General features: G+C 39.9%; 2 protein-coding genes across 4 annotated transcripts; both read left to right on the top strand.

Annotated features, from left to right (window-relative positions):
* Positions 1-29: 29 nt before the first annotated feature.
* Positions 30-3660, top strand: LOC132194099 (zinc transporter 7). Of its 2 annotated transcripts, none has more exons than XM_059615179.1 (4): positions 30-188; positions 537-922; positions 1413-1922; positions 2386-3660. In XM_059615179.1, exons 2-4 carry the CDS (start codon positions 614-616, stop codon positions 2641-2643), a joined length of 1077 nt encoding a protein of 358 aa, XP_059471162.1. In that variant the 5' UTR covers positions 30-188; positions 537-613; the 3' UTR covers positions 2644-3660. The 2 variants fall into 2 exon arrangements, with proteins under 2 accessions (XP_059471162.1, XP_059471161.1); XM_059615178.1 differs by lacking the exon at positions 30-188 and adding an exon at positions 345-478.
* Positions 3661-3949: 289 nt separating this feature from the next.
* Positions 3950-18321, top strand: LOC132194092 (calponin homology domain-containing protein DDB_G0272472-like). 2 transcript variants are annotated; one of them, XM_059615166.1, is made up of 4 exons: positions 3950-4019; positions 5135-5302; positions 12130-15794; positions 16716-18321. In XM_059615166.1, the coding sequence occupies exons 1-4, from the start codon at positions 3965-3967 to the stop codon at positions 17895-17897; spliced, it is 5070 nt and encodes a 1689-aa protein (XP_059471149.1). In that variant the 5' UTR covers positions 3950-3964; the 3' UTR covers positions 17898-18321. The 2 variants fall into 2 exon arrangements, with proteins under 2 accessions (XP_059471149.1, XP_059471150.1); XM_059615167.1 differs by lacking the exons at positions 3950-4019; positions 5135-5302 and adding an exon at positions 7859-8105 and having other exon boundaries at positions 16716-18320.
* Positions 18322-19078: the final 757 nt, after the last annotated feature.

Here is a 19078-nt window from a genome sequence, read left to right as displayed (position 1 = left end):
AATTCAAATTCATGTGCACAACTTGGCAAGCGTGGACAGCGTGTTATTATTCCAGCTGACAACGATGAAGTTTTCATTCAACCTAAATATTTTTTAAGTTTTTATCAAGAATTAAATTAAAACCCCACCTCAATGACCTTCCTGGGCAGCTGGAAAAATTCTAATTTAATTTCATCTCTGCCTCTTTAGTAAGTTTCCGTCTCTATTGGTGTAAAATCTGTCAAAACTAGGAAAAATGTCGATCACACCCTTTTGTCAAAAATATTTTCCTGTTTAATTTTTTATAGTTTATTTATCTTTTATAATTGTGCTTACCGTTGTAATTTATGTCACGGCTAAATTTTAGCCGATCAAGCACTTTTAATTTTGTCACAATGCTCACTACTTCCTCAGAGTTGATACCATCTTTGCCAGAAAAATCGTGGCATAATTAATCCGACTCGTTCTAAAATCTAATTTAAAAAATTTTCAAAAATGGGTACAATTGTTAATTTTAAGTTTTTATTTATTTTTTAATTAAAAACTTTCGTTTTCAGGTTGCAAACAGAACGGAGTGCAGCACCTGCACTCATCATCCGAGACCAACGACCTCCAAAAATCCGTCTTCTCCAAAATGTTACCACTTTCCCACAAAGATGCCCCTCAATCGTTGTCCTCCCGGCTGCAGCAGAAGGTCAAAGGATGGATTCGACTCATCTTCGCAGACAAAAACTCGCGCAATCTGTTCCTCTTTCTCATGCTCAACCTGTCGTTTGCCTTCGTGGAGCTCACTTACGGCGTTTGGACAAACTCGCTGGGACTTATTTCGGACTCCTTCCACATGTTCTTCGACTGCACTGGCCTGCTGGCTGGCCTTGTGGCTTCGGTCATCACAAAGTGGAGGGCCAACGAGAAGTATTCCTTTGGATATGTTAGAGCAGAGGTGAGAAAAATTGCCGACAGACAATCAATCAATTTAATTATTTTCTTCTGCTCTAAGTAAATAATGAATCGCTTTTAATGAAATATATAAATTCTCTCCTGAAATAATTTCCATATTTTTTGGTAAATTTAATATAAGTTTTCAAGTTCATTTTATAGAAAATAATATTACTTAATCACAAATTTAATTCTCATAGATGAATCTATTCCTTATAAGAAAAATAACAAATTTTTAGATTTTATTGAAAATTTTAATTCCCATTGTTGTGTGGACACTTTAACTATACCAATAAGGATTCTTAAGTACTCTCATTATTATTTTTATTTTTGTTCAATTTGATTTGTTAAAAAAAAAACTTTTTACAAATTGTAAAATAATTTGTGTTAGAGAAACGTTAAGTTTTGCACAAAAAAGTGCAAAAGCTTCCAAGATCAGCAACACCCCATCTGCCTCAGCAAGCCATTAAGGCAATATTATATTATATTTTTAGGTCCTTGCTGGATTTGTGAACGGCCTCTTTCTGCTGTTCATTGCTTTCTTCATCATGTCCGAAGCTGTCGAAAGACTGATCGAGCCTCCCGAGGTCAAACACGAGAGACTCTTGGTGGTTTCGGTGCTCGGCTTTATCGTTAACCTGATCGGCATTTACGCCTTCCAACATGGTCACGGCCACAGTCACGGGGGTGGCGGCCACGGCCACTCGCACGGAGGTGGCCACACACATGACGCACACCACGGCCACTCCCATGGAGAACCAAATGGCCACAGTCACAATCAACATGGTCACTCGCACGACCTCCCCGTTTCGGGCGCAAACTCGCAAATCATGAAGGGTGTTTTCCTTCACATCCTGGCCGACACCCTGGGCAGCGTGGGGGTTATCGTTTCGGCAATCCTGATGCAAATGTTCGGGTGGATGATTGCAGACCCCATCTGCTCCATGTGCATTGCAATTCTCATCGCTCTCAGTGTGCTTGCACTTATTAAGGAATCAGTACAGGTAAGGTATTTTAATTTCATTAAAAGCAAAAGTTTTAAATTGGCGAAGAAAATATTTTATTTAATTAGTAATGTAATGTTTTATAATTATAATATATTTTTAAATAAACTTTTATATTTATTTTACAAGTTAATTTTATCAACTTAATTATTTTTTTTAAGTGATTATGTCTCTATAATCTTCTAACTGATAAAACTAATTTTAATAAAAATAATAAATTTAATATAAAAGTGATTGAATTCTACCGTTGGGGTAACAAGTGGAGTTAAATTTTTTAAGAAAAAGAGAATGAAAATAACCAACCCAATGAAATTCACCATTATTATTTTTTTAGGCCATTCCTTGTTAATTAATTTCGTTTTTCTTGCTTTAAACAAATCTAATTTTTAGCCCATCATTTAATTTAAAATTTTATCCTTTTCATGAGTTGTATATAATAATGCAAAAAAAAACTCATTTTCAGGTGCTGATGCAGCGTCAGCCATCGTCACTGGACCACATCTTGCCAGGCTGTTACTCCAAAGTGAACCAGTTGGAAGGAGTGCTGAGCGTGCAGGAGCCACACTTCTGGACTCTGTGCAGTGACATGTTTGTTGGTGCGCTCAAGGTCGAGGTCGCCCGAAACGCCGACCCCAAATACATTCTTACCCACACGCACAACATCTTCAACGCAGCCGGCGTTCGGCAGCTCTACGTTCAGTTGGACTTTGCCGCAATGTGAGAGGCCTCGGAGCCACCAACCTCGGCCAAAGCAGGGTGCTTCCTTATTTCTTAGGTTGCATTCCACGACTAACAGTTCATTCCTGTTGAATTTTTCAATCTTTTTTTATATTTTTCTATTGTTGAATATTTCGTAAAATGAGAAAGAATTTAGATTTGAAAATGCATTCAGCTGTTTTTACTGAAGTCATCTTCTTTGAGAATTAATCTTGCTCATAGAAAGATTAGCAAAAAGTTTTGATTTACTTTTCTGAATTCCCAAATTGCCCCTACCCTGTCGAGCATTTATATCTTTTCGTATTCCATAATTATGTATGCATACTTTTCCTTTGCTAAATTAGAGAACAGATTAGTGCAAGCTGCAACTTAACTTGCAACGACGGAGCTTTAATGTTGTAGACGTGAGAAGTATTCAATTTAAAACCTGCTGAATGGCCGGCAATGCTTGTTGTTTTCTGATGCGAGAGTGCAATTTTGAAAAGTACGAGATTTGTGATCGTAACTTTCAATGAGCGAGAATTCAAAGCGCTGAAATTGTGTGCTCCTTAATTGGTGCATTTAATTGTGATACAGGTACTTCCACACATGATGATTTTCTTCTTAATTATTCATATTATATTTTGTGTGCATGTTAAAAATGTTGTTCCATGCTTTTATTGTTATATGACCATCCAGGAATCAATTTGTTTGATATAAAAAAATGTGCATTCCGTTTATTTAAATGTCAATTGCTTATCTGTGAAGAGCGAAATGTGTGCCCATGACTATCATTCATTATTTGTACTATTCGTATATGTGTAAATGGAATTTACATCACTGGTCTTTAATAAGTTGAGAACAAATCATTTTCCTCCCAATTTGCAATTATTCATTATAGACGTGTCCACTGGAAAATGTGTCAACTGCTGTTATTTGTGAATTGTCTGTAATGTTACACACAATGAAAAATTCAAAACTTAAAAAAATCATAATTATTAATATAAAAAATCGCTTAAAATAAGCTTTTGTAGTTTTAATAATATAAAGCACATTAAAAAAAAATATAGCTAAATAAATTTTTTTAAATTATAAAAATTTAAATGATCTTATGAGGGTGGATTTGGGTACGAGAAAAAATATGAAAGCGCGGTGGCCGCGCGCAAAGAATTCAAGCTGGTTGCCTATGCGGGCAGGGGTAATGAGGTTGGCTCTCATATCAGAGTGAACAATTCCTCTCCACAGCCGACGCCGCACGCTACGAAGGGTTTGATCAATAGGGTTGCGAAGGACACAAACACATACGCCGGTCGGCCTCTTGTGTTGTTCACCCGCCGCATGCTGAAATGCCGTCATTCCGCACCAAGCCGTTTGAGGTCACACAGGCAAATTATCAAACAGGTAAAAATATACACTCGAACATCCACAACTTACCAGAAGTATTCTGTATAGCTGTATAGCTATCTATTTTGGCCATTCAAACATATCCATACATTTTAAACACTTTGATGTAAAGCAATAATAATTTTTGAAAGTTCAAAAAATTTATATAATTAAATTACGTGTTCATTGATTTTTGAAACAAGTTTTTTTGCCGTCTCTTGTTACCAGCAAAATTTAATGAGCTTCTTTATCAGAATGTTTGTTAACTAAATAACTAAGCTTTTTTTCCCGAAATAATACACACTTCAAGCTGAGCACTGGCAATGCTTTTTTGAATACTCAGACGCCAATCCTTTGACTTTTTTCCTTTCATTTTGTATAAATCTTTAAAAGATATTGTGTTATTTTGAAACACAAAAATGTGTTCATGCTCTCATTGATTTTTCTTCTCGAGCCAAAAACACACAAAACTTCTTATGCAAATGATCTTTTATTACATTAAAAATCGATTTCTCCGTCTGGCGTATTCCACTCTCTCTATAGGAGCACGCAAGGGAGGAAAACGATCATCTTGACCTGTGAATATTTTATCACGCCTATAGCCACCGAGGTCATTTGTAATGTTTTTTGTTCTATTTCTTGAACAACGCGTCACAACATGAATTATTCTCAAATTTGTCAGAAGGAAACATTATTTCCCCCTCCAAACATTTAAGTAGCACTTTTTAATTATTAATTATACTAACATGGTATTATTGCATGTAATTATAACATGATAATATATTATGTTTTAATTTTTGATTGCGATATTGTGATAAATTTTAAAAACACTATCATTTTTCACTCCTAACCTACAATGATTACAACAAATTTAAATGTTATTGATTGAAAAAAATTGTATTTTTAAATATTAAATTGCATTTATTTAATTATAAAAAATTATTATCATTGAATAAAATCTCTACATAAATATGTACGGAGTTCTTCTGTATCTTTTTTAACTAAATATTAAAGAAAATAACATTATTTTTTATGTTTACTACTTGAATTAAAATTTTTAATTAATTTGAAATTGTTTTTTTTTTTATCTTCAATGAAAAAGAATAAATCTTTAAAATCTTTTCAATTTTCAGAGGCTATAGTAATGACTTCTGGGCCCCTGTTTCTACGACTTGGGGTGCCCAATGGGATGGAAGAGCTGCTCGAGGGCCTCGCCAGAGAGGTCTTGCGCCACCAGCCCAAGGACATCTACAAGTTCGCCGCCATCCACTTTGAGGGGCTGCTGCTCCAAAGGGAGTCTGGTGAGAGACATTTTCGACCTAAATATTTACCAAAGCCTGCTTATAAAACAATTTTTTCTGAAAAATTGGCAAATGATGCGCAAAAAGTATCAAGGCTCGGGGGATTCGAGCGTGCGCGCGGTCACTAATGAATGAACAGAGTGTGTATTGAGGTGCTCATCAGAGCGTGAGTATTTTTATGTATCAAATTGCTGTGCTCTATGGTTGCAACTGGGGCGACCGCTCACACTCATGGGTGGCAGGATGGTTTTATTACGTCACATAAATAAATGTGACGTCAGGCCGCCGGAAATAATATTCCGCGAGGAGCGCATCAAGAGATCGCTTTTTATCTGCTGGAGCTCGGAGGCTGCTTCATTGAAAGGAAGAGGTTTTAATTTGATTAAGTCAAACGACCAGACCATTAATTTTCATTCAAAATTAGCATCCTGAGCTTATAAAAAAGAGATTAAATTAAATTAATTTATAAAACTTTTAATCCAAGGCCACTCTTAAGTAATTAAAAAAGATTTCAAAAGTCAGATCTAATTATTTCGGGCTAAACTTTGTGCGAGCCAACCGAAGCAAAGTGGCACGCGCTATATAAAAAAAACTTAATACGCAATTTTTCATCCGTTCGCAATTAAAAAGAAATTTACGACTTTCAAAGAGGGACAAGTTGAGTGTATATTTTTATCATTCCTGGAGGCTCCAGTCCAGTTAATTGTTAATTACGCCCGCAGCTGCAATTGAATGAGTAAATCACCCAGATATTGTGGTCTCGTAATAATCGAGAGCTAACGAGAAGCGCTCAATTAACTTTTGGCGGAGACGCTCCTGTTGTGGAATCGCGGCTTATTTTGGTCATCCAGCAGGAAACGCGTACTTCTTATTGATGCGTGTCGACGCACACGTAATGCAGACACGCCGCCGCAAACAGCTTATATAAAAATGTGTGCCTTCTGTGTGTGTATCACGAATTATTATTGCCCTGCTCCTCTCTCTCTCTCCTGCTGCAAAACGTAATTGAGAGGAGCATCAGAGTGTGAAAACCATGTTAGTAGTTAAATATCACAGCAAGCAGCACCGACAGCACAATGAGCAACTCTCGCGGCGAAAAGTAAAAAAAAAAAAAAAATAGCAAGTACTGGTCGGTCTGCTGCTTTATTGTTGGCCCGGTGTCATCTGGCGCTGCATGGGATGATAATATACAGGTGCTGAATGAGAATGACAAGCGACAGTTATCTCAATTTTTCGGTTTTTATTTTTAATCTGGGTTAACGATTTGATAAATTCAGCAAAAATTATACGCATTACTTTATTTGACCAGTTGTTATCCTGGATTCCTTTTCAAATTTTTTGCCTGGTCATTATAAAAAGCAATAAAAGGCTTTTAAGCGCTGCAGAAGTTGAGGGAAATTTCCAGCTTTAATGTCAGTTGATTAATTGAGAAAATTATTCTTGGTGAAATTCTTTTTTTTTACGATTGATTAATAAAAATGAATGATTGCATTTAAGTAGATAAATATAAATTATTAAAAAATAAATTTCTTTTTCTTTAGCAAAGCATTTAAAATAATCACTTTTATTTAATTCTAAATCCCATTTTTTGTTAGGTGTTTATATTGACTTCTATAAAAATAAAAATATTACTGTGCATAAAAATTTTCAAGATAAATATGTTTTACTTTTTAGAGTGAATTATAATAGGTTGATTCCGTTTCAACTTAAAATTGTGCAGAATTCGCAGACCGAAAACTTCTTTCTGCGACAAGGAAAGATAATTAACTTAATCAACGTTTTATTCAGAAGCACGTTGAAAGGAGATTCCGCCAGCCGTGTGCGATGATACGTCAAGACAAAAAATAAATTGGTGACGAGAACGCTGCACACTCGTCTCTTGGCAAATATTTTTTCAAATGATGTCATACAAAAAAGAAATGCAGAGAGAGAAAAATAAAAAAGCAGCATCCAGCAGCAGACGCGTTATTACGTTTTATACTCGCGCGCAGTCGTATAAAGTAGAGAAGCAACAGGGCGAGGACGCACACACGCCTGCTGCAACTATAAAGATGAAATATAAAGTCTACGAATTTAAAAAGGGTCTGAGAATTTTACGAGCAAGGAACAGGTTAATCCGCAGAAATATAAAGACAAAAAAATTACACAAGTAAGTGTGGATTTAAAATAATCACATGAGAGCAGTTTTCGATAATAAAAAACAAACTCTCGGAGATGAGAATTTCTTGCGCAGCCTTGGGATCTTCTCGGATTAAAGTGCCGGACTTGCTTATCTCAGCGTTTAACAACGCCGACTGTATCTCTATTCTTCTTCAAACCTGTTTAAACAAAGGCGAAACTAGGTCTGAAGAAATATTGGAACAAAACAAAATAATTTTTTGTTTTAAACTGAACACATAATTATTATTAAAAATTCCCCACACAAGAGGAAGCAAAGTGTTAAAAAATTTAATCACATGTACAGATTATGATTAAGGGGGGAATGTTTGCGCGCCTCTCTCTTTCTCTCTCTCTCTATCGGTCTTTGTGGGGCCATGCTGCCGCCGCGAGAGAGTTGCATACCCAGCGCGAGAGAGAACAGTGTGTGTGCGAGTAGCACCTATTCCTCTCTCTCCCTCGAAGGCAAATGCTGGCGGATGAAAATAGCGCTTCAGTCCCTACTCAATAGTCGTGCGAACACCACACACACACCCAGCGCACACCGAAAAGTGACCAGTGACGTCACCCAACGCACCCTACCTGATGGTAGCTTCGCCACCCTGACCAGCAACCATGGGGTGTTTACAGTCGTACTTTAAAAAGGGTTCGTTAATTTTTCATTTTCATTCCCATTCTTTAAAATTTAGCAACAGTTCAAATGAGTTTGCAAAAATTTTTGCAATTTGGCAAAATTTAAAAATTTTCATTTAAAATTGGGCGAATTTTCTTTATTTTCACTTTTAAGTGGGTTGTTTTGGTTAACCTAAGAAATTTGGGTCAAGCGTTTTTAATTTTAAACCGCCCGCATTCCGAGATGAAATCGCGGCGCCAATTAATGACCTTTGCTCTTCTTGAAGTGACAATAATTGGGCAGATTATTGACGGGCGGATTTTGGGCCGTCGAGTGTAAACAAGTCGTGTGTGCGCACTTTAATTGGGTGCACGCCGATTAATTCAAGTGCGCGCCGCCTGCATTAAAAGAGGACAGCGGGCTTCTACTTTTTTGGGAGGCGGCCAGCTTGAATAATTGTGCATGCGGCCGGCGGCCCGAAATAGCGCACGTCGTATTTTGATATTTCGTGGCAAAAGAGCACTCTCTAGAAAACTTGATAAGCATGGCGCGCTGGACATAAATTTGGCAATTTACGGCTCTCCGAACTAAACATCCGACGCCGCCGCCGCGTCTTTCATTAGTACTTGCAAAAAGAACAAGTCTCGAAACATGTGAGTAAGATAGAGACTCTTTTGCTGAAACCCGCGCACCATAAAGACGCACTCATGTTTTTTATTTCGATTTTTCGTGCCCGCTGACACACTAAAGTCACGTCTCGCGTCAGTCTAATGTCAAAAGTTATCGCAGCAGAAAATTCACTCAAGTCACTGAACCTTAATGAAATCTTGTAAAATCACATTGGACGTTAAACGTTCGCCGTTCAGAAGCAATTAATATTTAGAGCGGCCGCCAAGCTGCTAAAACGAGGAATAATCTAAAAATAAACTTCGATATTATCAGTTTGAGCCGCCGGAAGGAACAAATATTTACACGATAAGTCAACTTGAAACCTGGAATGTTATTTCCCTCAAGCTTTTTGTATCATTATTATATTCAGGAATTCAAAAATTATTTCATTAGCTTTCATTATTTCAATCTTTCTCCTCTTTATCGCGATAAATTTCTTACCTCTTCCGCCGCCGCAATTAAATGAAGAGAAATGAGAAAAGCACTCGCCAGATAAAAGCATTCCATACTCCAATTAAATTTATCTCATCGGCCGCTCGTTAATTGGCATAGAAACACCATTAAGTACGAAAATCGGCAAACGAAAGGCGCAGCCAACAGAGCCAAATGCAGCTCGAGACTTCCTGCGTGCAAATTTAAACCCGTTCTCCAGCGTATAGTTTTTTTTCTCACATTTGCAACAGCAGCCGGTTATAAAAATACCATCGCGCGCGAATCGTACTGCAATTCGAGCCCACAAGGACTATCATTGTCTTACATAACTGAATCATCTCAGCTCGCAATATATATGATTTGCAATTTTATTTTCTGCCAAGGCGGGTCATGATAATCTAGGTTCATGGCTGCCAGCCGTTGATTGGCCCAAATTGACTGCAGATTTGTGGGCATAACAAGCCTGTCTGTGAGAGCAGAGAGATACTTTCAAGAGAATTAAATTAATCAAAGGAGCCGCTGAATTATTTAATCACCTTTAATTAGTAAAAAAAAGACGAGTGATTATTGTTTAAAAAAGTCATAAAAATTAATTTAAAAAAAGGAGAAATCCGAGCAATTAAAATTGAAAACGGTTGCTTAATTGAAAAGCATCGAGGCTAATCTGTTATAACGAGCCTGCGCTGCTCTTCACGGCTTTTTGGTTTTTAGCAGAGAGTGAGGCGCGGCGAGAGGCTTCCTTTTCGATTTACATTAGCGCGCGCGTTTGATCCATTTGTGTGAAAATAGACGAAGCACAAATGGCACGCACTGATTTCACACCACGTGGTTCGCGTGTTGATTTTATTCGCGGCGGGACGGACGGGATGTAGGGTGCGGGCGATCGAGTCAGGGGCGAGTAAGCACGTGGCATTCTCGGCGATTCCGTCCCTGCTAATTGGACCACAAAGAGAATAGAGTTCGTTCAGCCGCAAGGCGCAAAATTCGCGCTTGCAATTAGTGCTCGATGAACAATTTTATAGGTCTGTCGAGCAGCACCGCGTGGAATGCAAAATAATAAAACAAGAGGGTCTTATCAGCAAGATAGGTGTGATGTTGAATCAGTGTTTCACTCTTGAACAGTAAAAAGGTGCTGAATCTGTATGCGCAGGAAGGAAGTAATTTTTAATTAGCCTCCTTGAGCAATCCGCAATCTTTAAAAGAAAAGTATATATTTTAAATTTCTTACCAAAAATTTAAAACTAAAAAAATTGTAATAATTAACAAAATCTTTTTCTATTGTACTTAATATAAAAATATTAAAGACAATTATACAAGACGTAATTATTGTCGTTAATTTAAAATAATTGGAAATTATTAAAATCAGTATTCAAGATTAAAAAATTTTTAATTATTATTTCAATTTTTTTCAAACCTTTTATTAATAAATGATGATTTCCACTATTCTTCAGCTATTTAAAAAAAAAAAAAAAAAAAAAAAAAAACAGTTGAAGCCAAGGGGAACATATATTTTAATTAAAAATGTACAAAAATGTTTTTTAATTTATATTTTACTTAATCCACTAAATATAAATTATATCTCTGTGTAAAGTTATTAGTTTGTACAATTATTTATCTGAATACTCTTTTGAATCAGCTATAGAAATAGAGGATGTAAAATTACAAAATTTGTATCAACAGCAGTAAACGAATTGAAATATTCAAACTCCCACTCAAATTTATCGTCGCTGGTCTTCGAATGCGTCAATTACAAAATTTTTCTGCGTCATCAAGCAAAAAAATAAATCACCCACGCTCTTATTTGATCAAGACGAAATCACAGACGCAATAAATTACGCGTTGAATTCAGACCAAGTGCAGCTGACGTCACGTTACAGTCTCATGAATGGCAATGAATGGAGTGATGAATAAATGCACTGATCATTAAATGAAAGATAATCGGCTTTGAAGTTTTGCGGCGAGACGGACGAGCAAAATAACAAGGAGAAAGGATGAGCGAGATCTGCAGTCGAGTGTCTCAGCGAATCGATGCCTCCGGTAGAAAAACAGGTGTAATTTCATTGTCACCTGCAGAGTGTCGCGTTTCGTTGTGCAACACTTGGCCTCTGACATTGCAGGGAATTGCAGAAAAAACACACATTCGCTCGCCTCTCTCAGAATGCAATTCAGCCGAGCAGCTGTGATGCAACAAGAGTGTGAAATTGCATACGAATCGTCTTTGACAGGGCGCCGAGAGCGGCAAACACTCGCGCTGCTATTCTCATAAAAGTTATTTTCAAATTTATGGCCATGTGCGACAAACAAAGCGGTCATTAAGCGTGAAGGCATGCGGAAAGTGAGATGAAAATTTTAAGGTCTAAATGGTATTTCGAGGCGCGGGCGGCCGATTATGCTTCTTTAATTTTTAATCAGCCAGTGCGCAATTGAGCGGCGCGCGTTTCATGTGCGGACGGTGATGAATATTCAAAAGGAGCTATTAGTCATCGCAGCAGTGCTTAAATTAGAAGGCATAAGTTAAAACATAAACAAACCAGAACAGATTAATGCATGTTGAGTTTTAAATTGAATTATCAGTGTATAATTGTTTTCATTCTGAAGAGAAAAACAAAAAGGGTTTATGAGACTTAATATCATTCCTCAAGAGAACAATAAAAAGAAAGTGACAGATTAAAACAGAGAGTAGCTAAAACGTTAGAGCTCTTTTTAGCCTGCCATTCCAATTTTAAATGGGAGAAACATATGCAACTCGCTCAACACGACTGCGTTGCCTATTGCCTAAATACAATTTAAACCGTTAAACTGTTTTTTTTAAGGCTTTATTTGATTTTAACTTTTAACACTGTACCTAAGATTAAAATTCTATTCAATTCTATTTATTTAATTATTACTTATGCATTTGATAATTATTCTATTTTTCTTTTTAAATTTTAAAAATAATTTAAATTTTTTTCCACAGCTCAAACCGCCGCTCTTTCTGGTGTGACGACCGTCAAAGCCGAGACTCAGGAGGTAGCGCAAAATGAGAAGCCCGCCGTCCTCGCCGAAGCCCCCATCAATGATGTTCCGCCAGTCCGACCACCGCGCTCCCCAACCACCGACTCCGGCAAAGCGAGCGGCACCAGTTCTCCAGTTTCACCATCAAGAACGCCGCAAGCCCAAGCTGTGAAAACAAAACTCACTACTACGGGGGAGAAACTTCCGAGTCCAATTCTGCAGCAGGCCATCACCAAGGCATTATTTTCTGACGAGGAATCGTCAAAGTCACCGGTTTCGAGTGGCTCGCCTATTCAGTCCGGCGCCACTTCTTCCGAGGATAAAATTCTGGGGAGAGATGTGGTTGCCTCGCCCATGAGCAGCAACACTGAGAAGAGCTTTGGATTTAACAATTTGAAAAATTTCAGTTCGCCAGTTAAAGATTTGCTTTCAGAAGGATCGAAATCTGTCAGTTCTGGACTAAACTCTGCCACTTCTAAAGTTGAAGAGCTTGAAAATGAGGCAAAGAAGACGGCTGAGTCTGCGCAATCTCAGGCAGAAAGCAGAATTAGCTCGGCCAAGAGTGAAATCGACAGTAAGGTCAGTGAGGCTGAAAGCAAAGTCGAAGAAGTGAAATCCCAAGCTGAAAGCTTTGCTTCTGAAGCAAAAGATAAAGTTGAAGAGGCGCAGGAAAAACTGAATGAATTTGCAGCTGAGGTTGAATCGAAAGCGGTGGAAGTCAAGAGCGACGTTGAAAGCAAAGTGGCCGAAGCGGAAGAAAGGGCGCTCTCTGAATTGGACAGCACTATTTCTGCAGCTGAATCAAAATTGGAAGAAGTAAAATCCGAGGCAGAAAATAAAATTGTGGAAGTTGAAACTGAAGTAAAGGACACCGTGACTGATGTCCAAAATAAAATTGAAGAGGTTCAGTCTGAAATTTCCAGCAAAATTGACGAGGTCAAGTCCGAAGCCGAAAGTGCAGTCTCGGAGGCACAGAGCAAAGTGGAGGAGGTGCAAACTGAAGTTTCAAGCAAAGTGTCTGAGGTGGAGAGCAAAGTCGAGGAGGTCAAATCTGAAGCGCAAGTTTTGCTGACAGAGGCTGAAGCAAAAATCGAGGAATGCAAATCTGCTGCTGAAAATAAAATCGAGGAGGTCAAATCTGATGTTGAAAGTACGATTATTGAAATAAAATCCGAGGCTGACTCTGCAGTTACTCAAGCTGAGAGCCAAATCACTGAAATTAAATCTCAGGCTGAAAATGAGGTAGAACAAATTAAATCAAACGTTGAATCCAAAATGGAGGAAAAAATTGCAGAAGCTGAGAATGTAAAGAGCGAAATTGAAGAAAAAGCAGCAGAGCTGAAAAATGAAGTGGAAGAAAAAGTAAATGAAGTTAAAACGGAGGCCGAAGAAAAAGTTGCTGAGGTTACATCTGAAATACAGAGATCTGCGTCACAGGCTGAGAACAAAATTGTTGAACTACAGGAAGAGGTTGAAAGCGAAATTGTTGAAAAAGTGAGCGTCGTTGAGAACGAATTTACTTCGGTTATTAACAAGGCCGAAGATTTTGCTGCGGAAGCTGAGAGCGAGATCCAGAGCCAAACAGAAAAGGCTGAAAATGCAGCTACTGAAGTTGCAGCAACAGTAGGAGAGACCATAAATAGTGCCACAGAAGGTCTTCAAAAGTCGGTCATTGAAATAAAGGACGAAATCAGCACAGAACTTGAGAGCCAAGAAAAAGCAGCTAACGATCTTGTAAATGACGCGCAAGAAATTGTAAACGAGGGCGAGACGCAAATTTCAGAAGTTGCAGAACAAATAAAACCAGAAAAACTCTCCGTTTCTTTTGATGAAAAAATAGCCGAACTGACTGAAACTGCTAATTCGGAAGTTGAAACTTTTGTCACTGAAACAGCAGCTGCAGTCGAGGAACAAATCGAAACCACCAAAGAAGAGAAAGAAAAAGAATTAGCCGACGAGCTTGAAAGCGTGCAGAAAAGTGCTCTGGCCGTAATTGAAAACGTAATTGCGGAAGCTGAGAGCAAATTGGAGGCGGCAGCTGCTGAATCATTAAACTCAATTGAAACTGCAACAACTGGTGCTGAAAATCTGCAAGCTGAAATTATCACAGAAGCCGAGGAGACCGTTACTGAGCTCCAAACTGCAGAGGAAACGCTGGCCGACCAAGTGGCAGAGGAAGCGAAAAATGTAGCTGAGGAAATCAACTCAAACGTCGCTGATCTGCAGGAAAAAGCCGATATTGCACTCGAAAGTCTTCAAAGCACTGCCGATGAAAAGAAAGATGAAATTTTGGAAATTTCCTCTAAGGTCAAGGACGAAGCGCAAAGTGTGGTGGAGGAAACGATTGAAAGGGTTGCATCTGCCACCTCTGAAGGCGCATCTGATTTAATTGGCGCCGCCAACGAGAAACCTGACAGCGCTCTTATTGAAGAGGCTGAACAAGTTATTTCAAAAATAGACGAAATTTTTGAGCAGTCAGAAAACGCGACCTCAGCAGCCATCGAGGAAATCGCTTCTCCAATAATCGCCGCCATTCAGAGTCCCGAACAGCCATCTACATGTGATGAAATCAGCACGGCCGTCCTTAACGACGAAGAGGTTGTTGCCCAGGAGATTCCAGCTGCAATAATCCTCTCCGCAACCCCTGATATTATTGAAAAGGAATCGGAGGTGGAGGACACTGACAGAGTTTTGCGCTCTCCCTTTGAAGAAGAAAACGAGGCCATCGACGCCGAGTACGACTCTCTGGAGCCGGAAATTGAGTCTCCAAAGTCACCTAAACCCACCTCTCTCCTCATCCCAACAGTTGCCACAATTGACATCACGCCCGCAACACCTCTCCCTTCTCCCTCCCAGGAAGAAGGAATTTTTGACAAAGTCAATTTCGATGCCGAGGCTTTGATTGAAAACACGCAAAACGCTCTTAATAATAATGAGAGTAGTGGTGTCAAAATTGAGTCTCTAGACGAGGAGTTGATTGTTGTGACGACCGACGACAATGGAGACAAGACCATCTTGATTGACTCAGCTGCCGTCCTGATCAGACAAGAGGAGGAGGAAGAGGCCTCGGAGAGCCAGAGCAGTGCCCCAATTGGGAATGAGGGGCTCGGTGCCGTCAGCAGTGTCGTCATTCGCTATTCCATCTCCGATGGCGCCGTCGGTGCTCAGGGCGAGGAGGAGGATGGTGCAGAGAGCGTGACTAAGAAGGCTGAAGAAAGTTTGGTGCAGGAGGACAAGGAAATCGCCGACACTCTCATCTCCGCAGTCAGGAATTCATATGAGAGTTCTCCAGATGAGGCAAGTGAGGGACAGGCGACGGCGTCCGAACCCGTAGAGGTCATTTCCGAGCAAACGGCCAGCAGTAAGGACATCCCATCATTGGAGTTGGATGACTTGAAAAGAGAAGCGATCATCGTAGACGCCATCGAGCTGAAAGTGGTGCAGGAAGGGCTTCAGCAAATCAAGGAGGAGAGCAGCTTTGAGGTTTCCGCCAAAGAGGACGGTGTCCCTGAGTCAAAGGACCAAGAAGAGGTTGCTGCGACCAAAATCCAAGCCTCCTTCCGAGGCTACAAAACAAGAAAGGCGCTTAATGATAAGACGGATGATGTGACCGCAGATAAAAATCCTGTAAGCGAGTAAATTCTAAAATTATATTGAAAGAAAAATTTATTAAAATCAAAAAGCACTGATTATTTTAAAGTAGGACTTGGAATTTAATTTTAAAAGTCTTTTCAATAGCACATTATAAAAAGAAATATTTTAAACAAATTTCTCTTTAGTGATATAAAATTAAAGTATATAAAGTATATTATAGTACAAAGTAGTTTTTTACTGCACTTTTATTTTAATTTTAGCACAATCGTTATAAATTAAATATGTATTTTATAGAAAAAAGATAAATGCTGAGGAGAGAAAAATAAAAAGTATATGTAATTGACATTTTTAATTTTTTGCCCAGGTGGAATGAATGAGTAGCCAACATATCAAAAATTATAGTTTAGCCGCAGACTTAAAAGGATCCGAATTGATATAAAAAGGTTAAGTTAGTTTAAAAAGTACGCATGCGGTGATTCTAATGGTGACGGAAATTGAACTAACAAACTCAAATTCGATATTTAACAAACAAAAAAATTATAATTTAATAAAATGAATGTCGTTGAAACAATAACCTATGCATCAACAGGGCATGAAATAAAGTTGCACCGTATTATTTTCATAAAATCATAATATATATTGCACTCCATTGGTTTAGTTTGGGTATTTTAATGGTTAGTTTATCCAAATAATAGCCAACCACATTTAGTAAAATTTAAACCATATGAATTCATAAAAATGGCACAAAAATTTATATGCATGAACAGCAAGTTTTTTTTTTTAAAATTGCAAATAACTTTAATAAAAATAATTTTTTAGTAGAGCAATGTATTGTTTTAAATTTAAAATAACCTAGCATGCTGTTTTAACAACATACTAAATGCACCCAATATTTCCAATAATTTTAATTTATCATCTCTATCACACTCATTTTTTTTCATTTTCGTGTTACAGATGCCATTAATTATTGAAGAAAATCACACTCAAATCACTGAAATCGCAAACGAGCACGATCCCGAATCGCACCCCTCCGAGCCACCCGCCGAGGGCGAGAACAGCACGCCCCGCTCCGACGGCACCCTGAGCGACGTGCGTCCGCACTTTTCAGACCAAACCCCCACCCCCGAGGCGCCCGCCGAGCAGACCATCCCTGCCTCGGCCGTCGAAGAACTTTTCTTCTCGTCGACGCACACGGCCGCCGCCCCGATCGCGTTCCTTCCTGAAGAGCAAGAATTGGGGGAGGAATCGGTGCTGACGAGGGAGGAAATCGAGGCCGCCGCGGCCCAAATCAACCGTTCGCAAAACCTGAGCTGCTCCTCGGGCGAGTGTGGCGACGTCAGTGCCAGTCTGACAGAGACCCTTGACCCGATCGCAGCCCCTTCCGAGGAGGAAACGGAGGCGGCCACGAAGATCCAGGCGCACTTCCGCGGCCACCGCGCACGCCAGAGTCTGTTGCGGCGCGAGGACGCGTGCACGGCGGGGAGCAGTGCTGACGCACCTGCGGCCGATTTGCGTCACTCGGGCGAGTTCCACGACAGTTTGGTGTTGCCACCGGCGCTCGCCACCGGCCTGCTGCTCCAAGCTGCTGGCCACTCGCCAAGCTCAGAGCGAACAGAAGCGGCCGACCAGCAAGATGACAAGCAGCCGCTAGTCGACCCCGAGGGAATGCCCACAGCTTTCTCCGACAACGAAATGGATTTCCTCGACAAGGCAGCCACCAAGATCCAGGCCACGTTCCGCGGTTTCAAGACGCGCAGTGACCTGAGCAAGAAGCAGGGCAAGGAGGAAGAACCCGCGGCCCCCTCGAAGGAGGACCATGCGGCCGCCTCCAAGATCCAGGCGGGCTTCCGCGGCTTCAAGGTGCGCAAGGAGATGAAGGAGGCCAAGTCGCCTCCGGCCGCGGCCAGTCCGGCCACGGACGAGGAGGAGCAGAGCGCCGTCAAAATCCAGGCTGGCGTCCGCGGCTTCCTCACGAGGCAGCGACTGAAGAAGGATAAGGCGGCGCCGCAGCCGCCACTGGAGCCGCAGCCGAGCATCTCGGACGAGATCAACGACGCTGTGGTCAAAATCCAGGCTGGCTTTCGCGGCTTCAAGGCGAGGCAGGAGGTGAAAAACATTCGCAGCGCGAACAAATAAGTGAAAAAGTGTGCTCCAGGGTGAGTGAGAGAAAAAACGGACCCAAGTCGAATTTTATTATTTTAATGGTCTCGCTTCCAATTTTAATCTCTTCTTTTTTTATCCGGAGCGCGCGCTGCCCCATTTATAATTTAGAATGTACGTGTTTTTGTTTCGTTCTCGTTAATTGTAAAACGCAATAACTCGCCGCGCTCTCGGTTTTTTTTAACTTTACTATGCATTATTATATACGCACACAATTCTACGTCGTTCTGCATATATACGAATTTTTAATGGATATATAAAAATTGCTAGACTCTATATTTTACGCTAATTATTAAATGGATAATATTTAATACGTGTAAATATGTATCTGAATGAAAATGAGGTCACCAATAAATAACTTAAGTCTAAAGGAATTCGCCAGAATGATTTATCATTGAGCAAGTTTGTGACGCGCGAACCTCTTTCGCTTATTGGAACAAGGCAGCGCTCGGTGTTAACAAGCACTTGAGCATCCGTACCAGATGCCAATCATTAGAAATGAAAGGGAGAGCAAATTTGGCATGTCTTTATAAAAAAGGCCATTTTTTTATTCCAGCGATTTGCTTTGTTTAGTCTCGCCTCTCCTTTGAATTATTTGGCTCTCCGCATCTCAACAGACATCACATTGGGCGTTTCAGCAGCGGCCGCATTCATAATTTCAGCCGAAGATTTTGACAGGGGCGCATGTTGAGGTTGGAAATGAAGCGATGAGTTTAATTCTGGCACAAAACGACTGCCACTGGCTCTGCCACGGCCCATCCTATAAATAAAATCCTTTCAGTTTGTTTGCAGTTCGTCGTGCATTCAAGATTGTGCCGGGGATTGTTTTCGCCCAAACTTATTTTTGCACAACAACTCTTTTTGCTTTTATCTGGTTTGACGTGTGTTGAAAGCCGCATATATCGCCCGCAGCGGGACATTAGATAGAATATTGACAAGTTTGCTAAGCCCATCTCGGCTTTTTACTCGTGCGGCGAGTGAAGCAACACCCTCACTTGAGTGACGTGTGTGCTGGCGTGTAGAGAATATGTGTTCTAAATTTACCCAAAAAGCAGCCAGGTGCTGTGGCGGCCTCGGATGTTGAAGGAAATGGTTTCTTATTTCGCTGAAAATCAATATATAATATATTGATCTTCTACGCAGAATTTTAACCCTCA

The sequence above is a fragment of the Neocloeon triangulifer genome, unplaced genomic scaffold (genome assembly GCF_031216515.1).
Source record: "Neocloeon triangulifer isolate White Clay Creek 2 clone unplaced genomic scaffold, ASM3121651v1 ptg000006l, whole genome shotgun sequence".
In the NCBI taxonomy this organism is placed as follows: domain Eukaryota; kingdom Metazoa; phylum Arthropoda; class Insecta; order Ephemeroptera; family Baetidae; genus Neocloeon; species Neocloeon triangulifer.
Note: the sequence above shows the minus strand (reverse complement) of the source record. Positions and strands in the feature narration are given on the sequence as shown.

What these genes read in the sequence shown, in the direction of transcription:
- LOC132194099 (XM_059615178.1), top strand. An exon ending in TTGGATATGTTAGAGCAGAG is followed by an intron (nt 923 to 1,412) that starts GTGAGAAAAATT and finishes TTATATTTTTAG; the next exon opens with GTCCTTGCTGGATTTGTGAA. An exon ending in TTATTAAGGAATCAGTACAG is followed by an intron (nt 1,923 to 2,385) that starts GTAAGGTATTTT and finishes ACTCATTTTCAG; the next exon opens with GTGCTGATGCAGCGTCAGCC.
- LOC132194092 (XM_059615166.1), top strand. Translation starts at nt 3,965, where the DNA reads ATGCCGTCATTCCGCACCAAGCCGTTTGAGGTCACACAGGCAAATTAT. An exon ending in GCTGCTCCAAAGGGAGTCTG is followed by an intron (nt 5,303 to 12,129) that starts GTGAGAGACATT and finishes TTTTTTCCACAG; the next exon opens with CTCAAACCGCCGCTCTTTCT. An exon ending in TGACCGCAGATAAAAATCCT is followed by an intron (nt 15,795 to 16,715) that starts GTAAGCGAGTAA and finishes TTCGTGTTACAG; the next exon opens with ATGCCATTAATTATTGAAGA.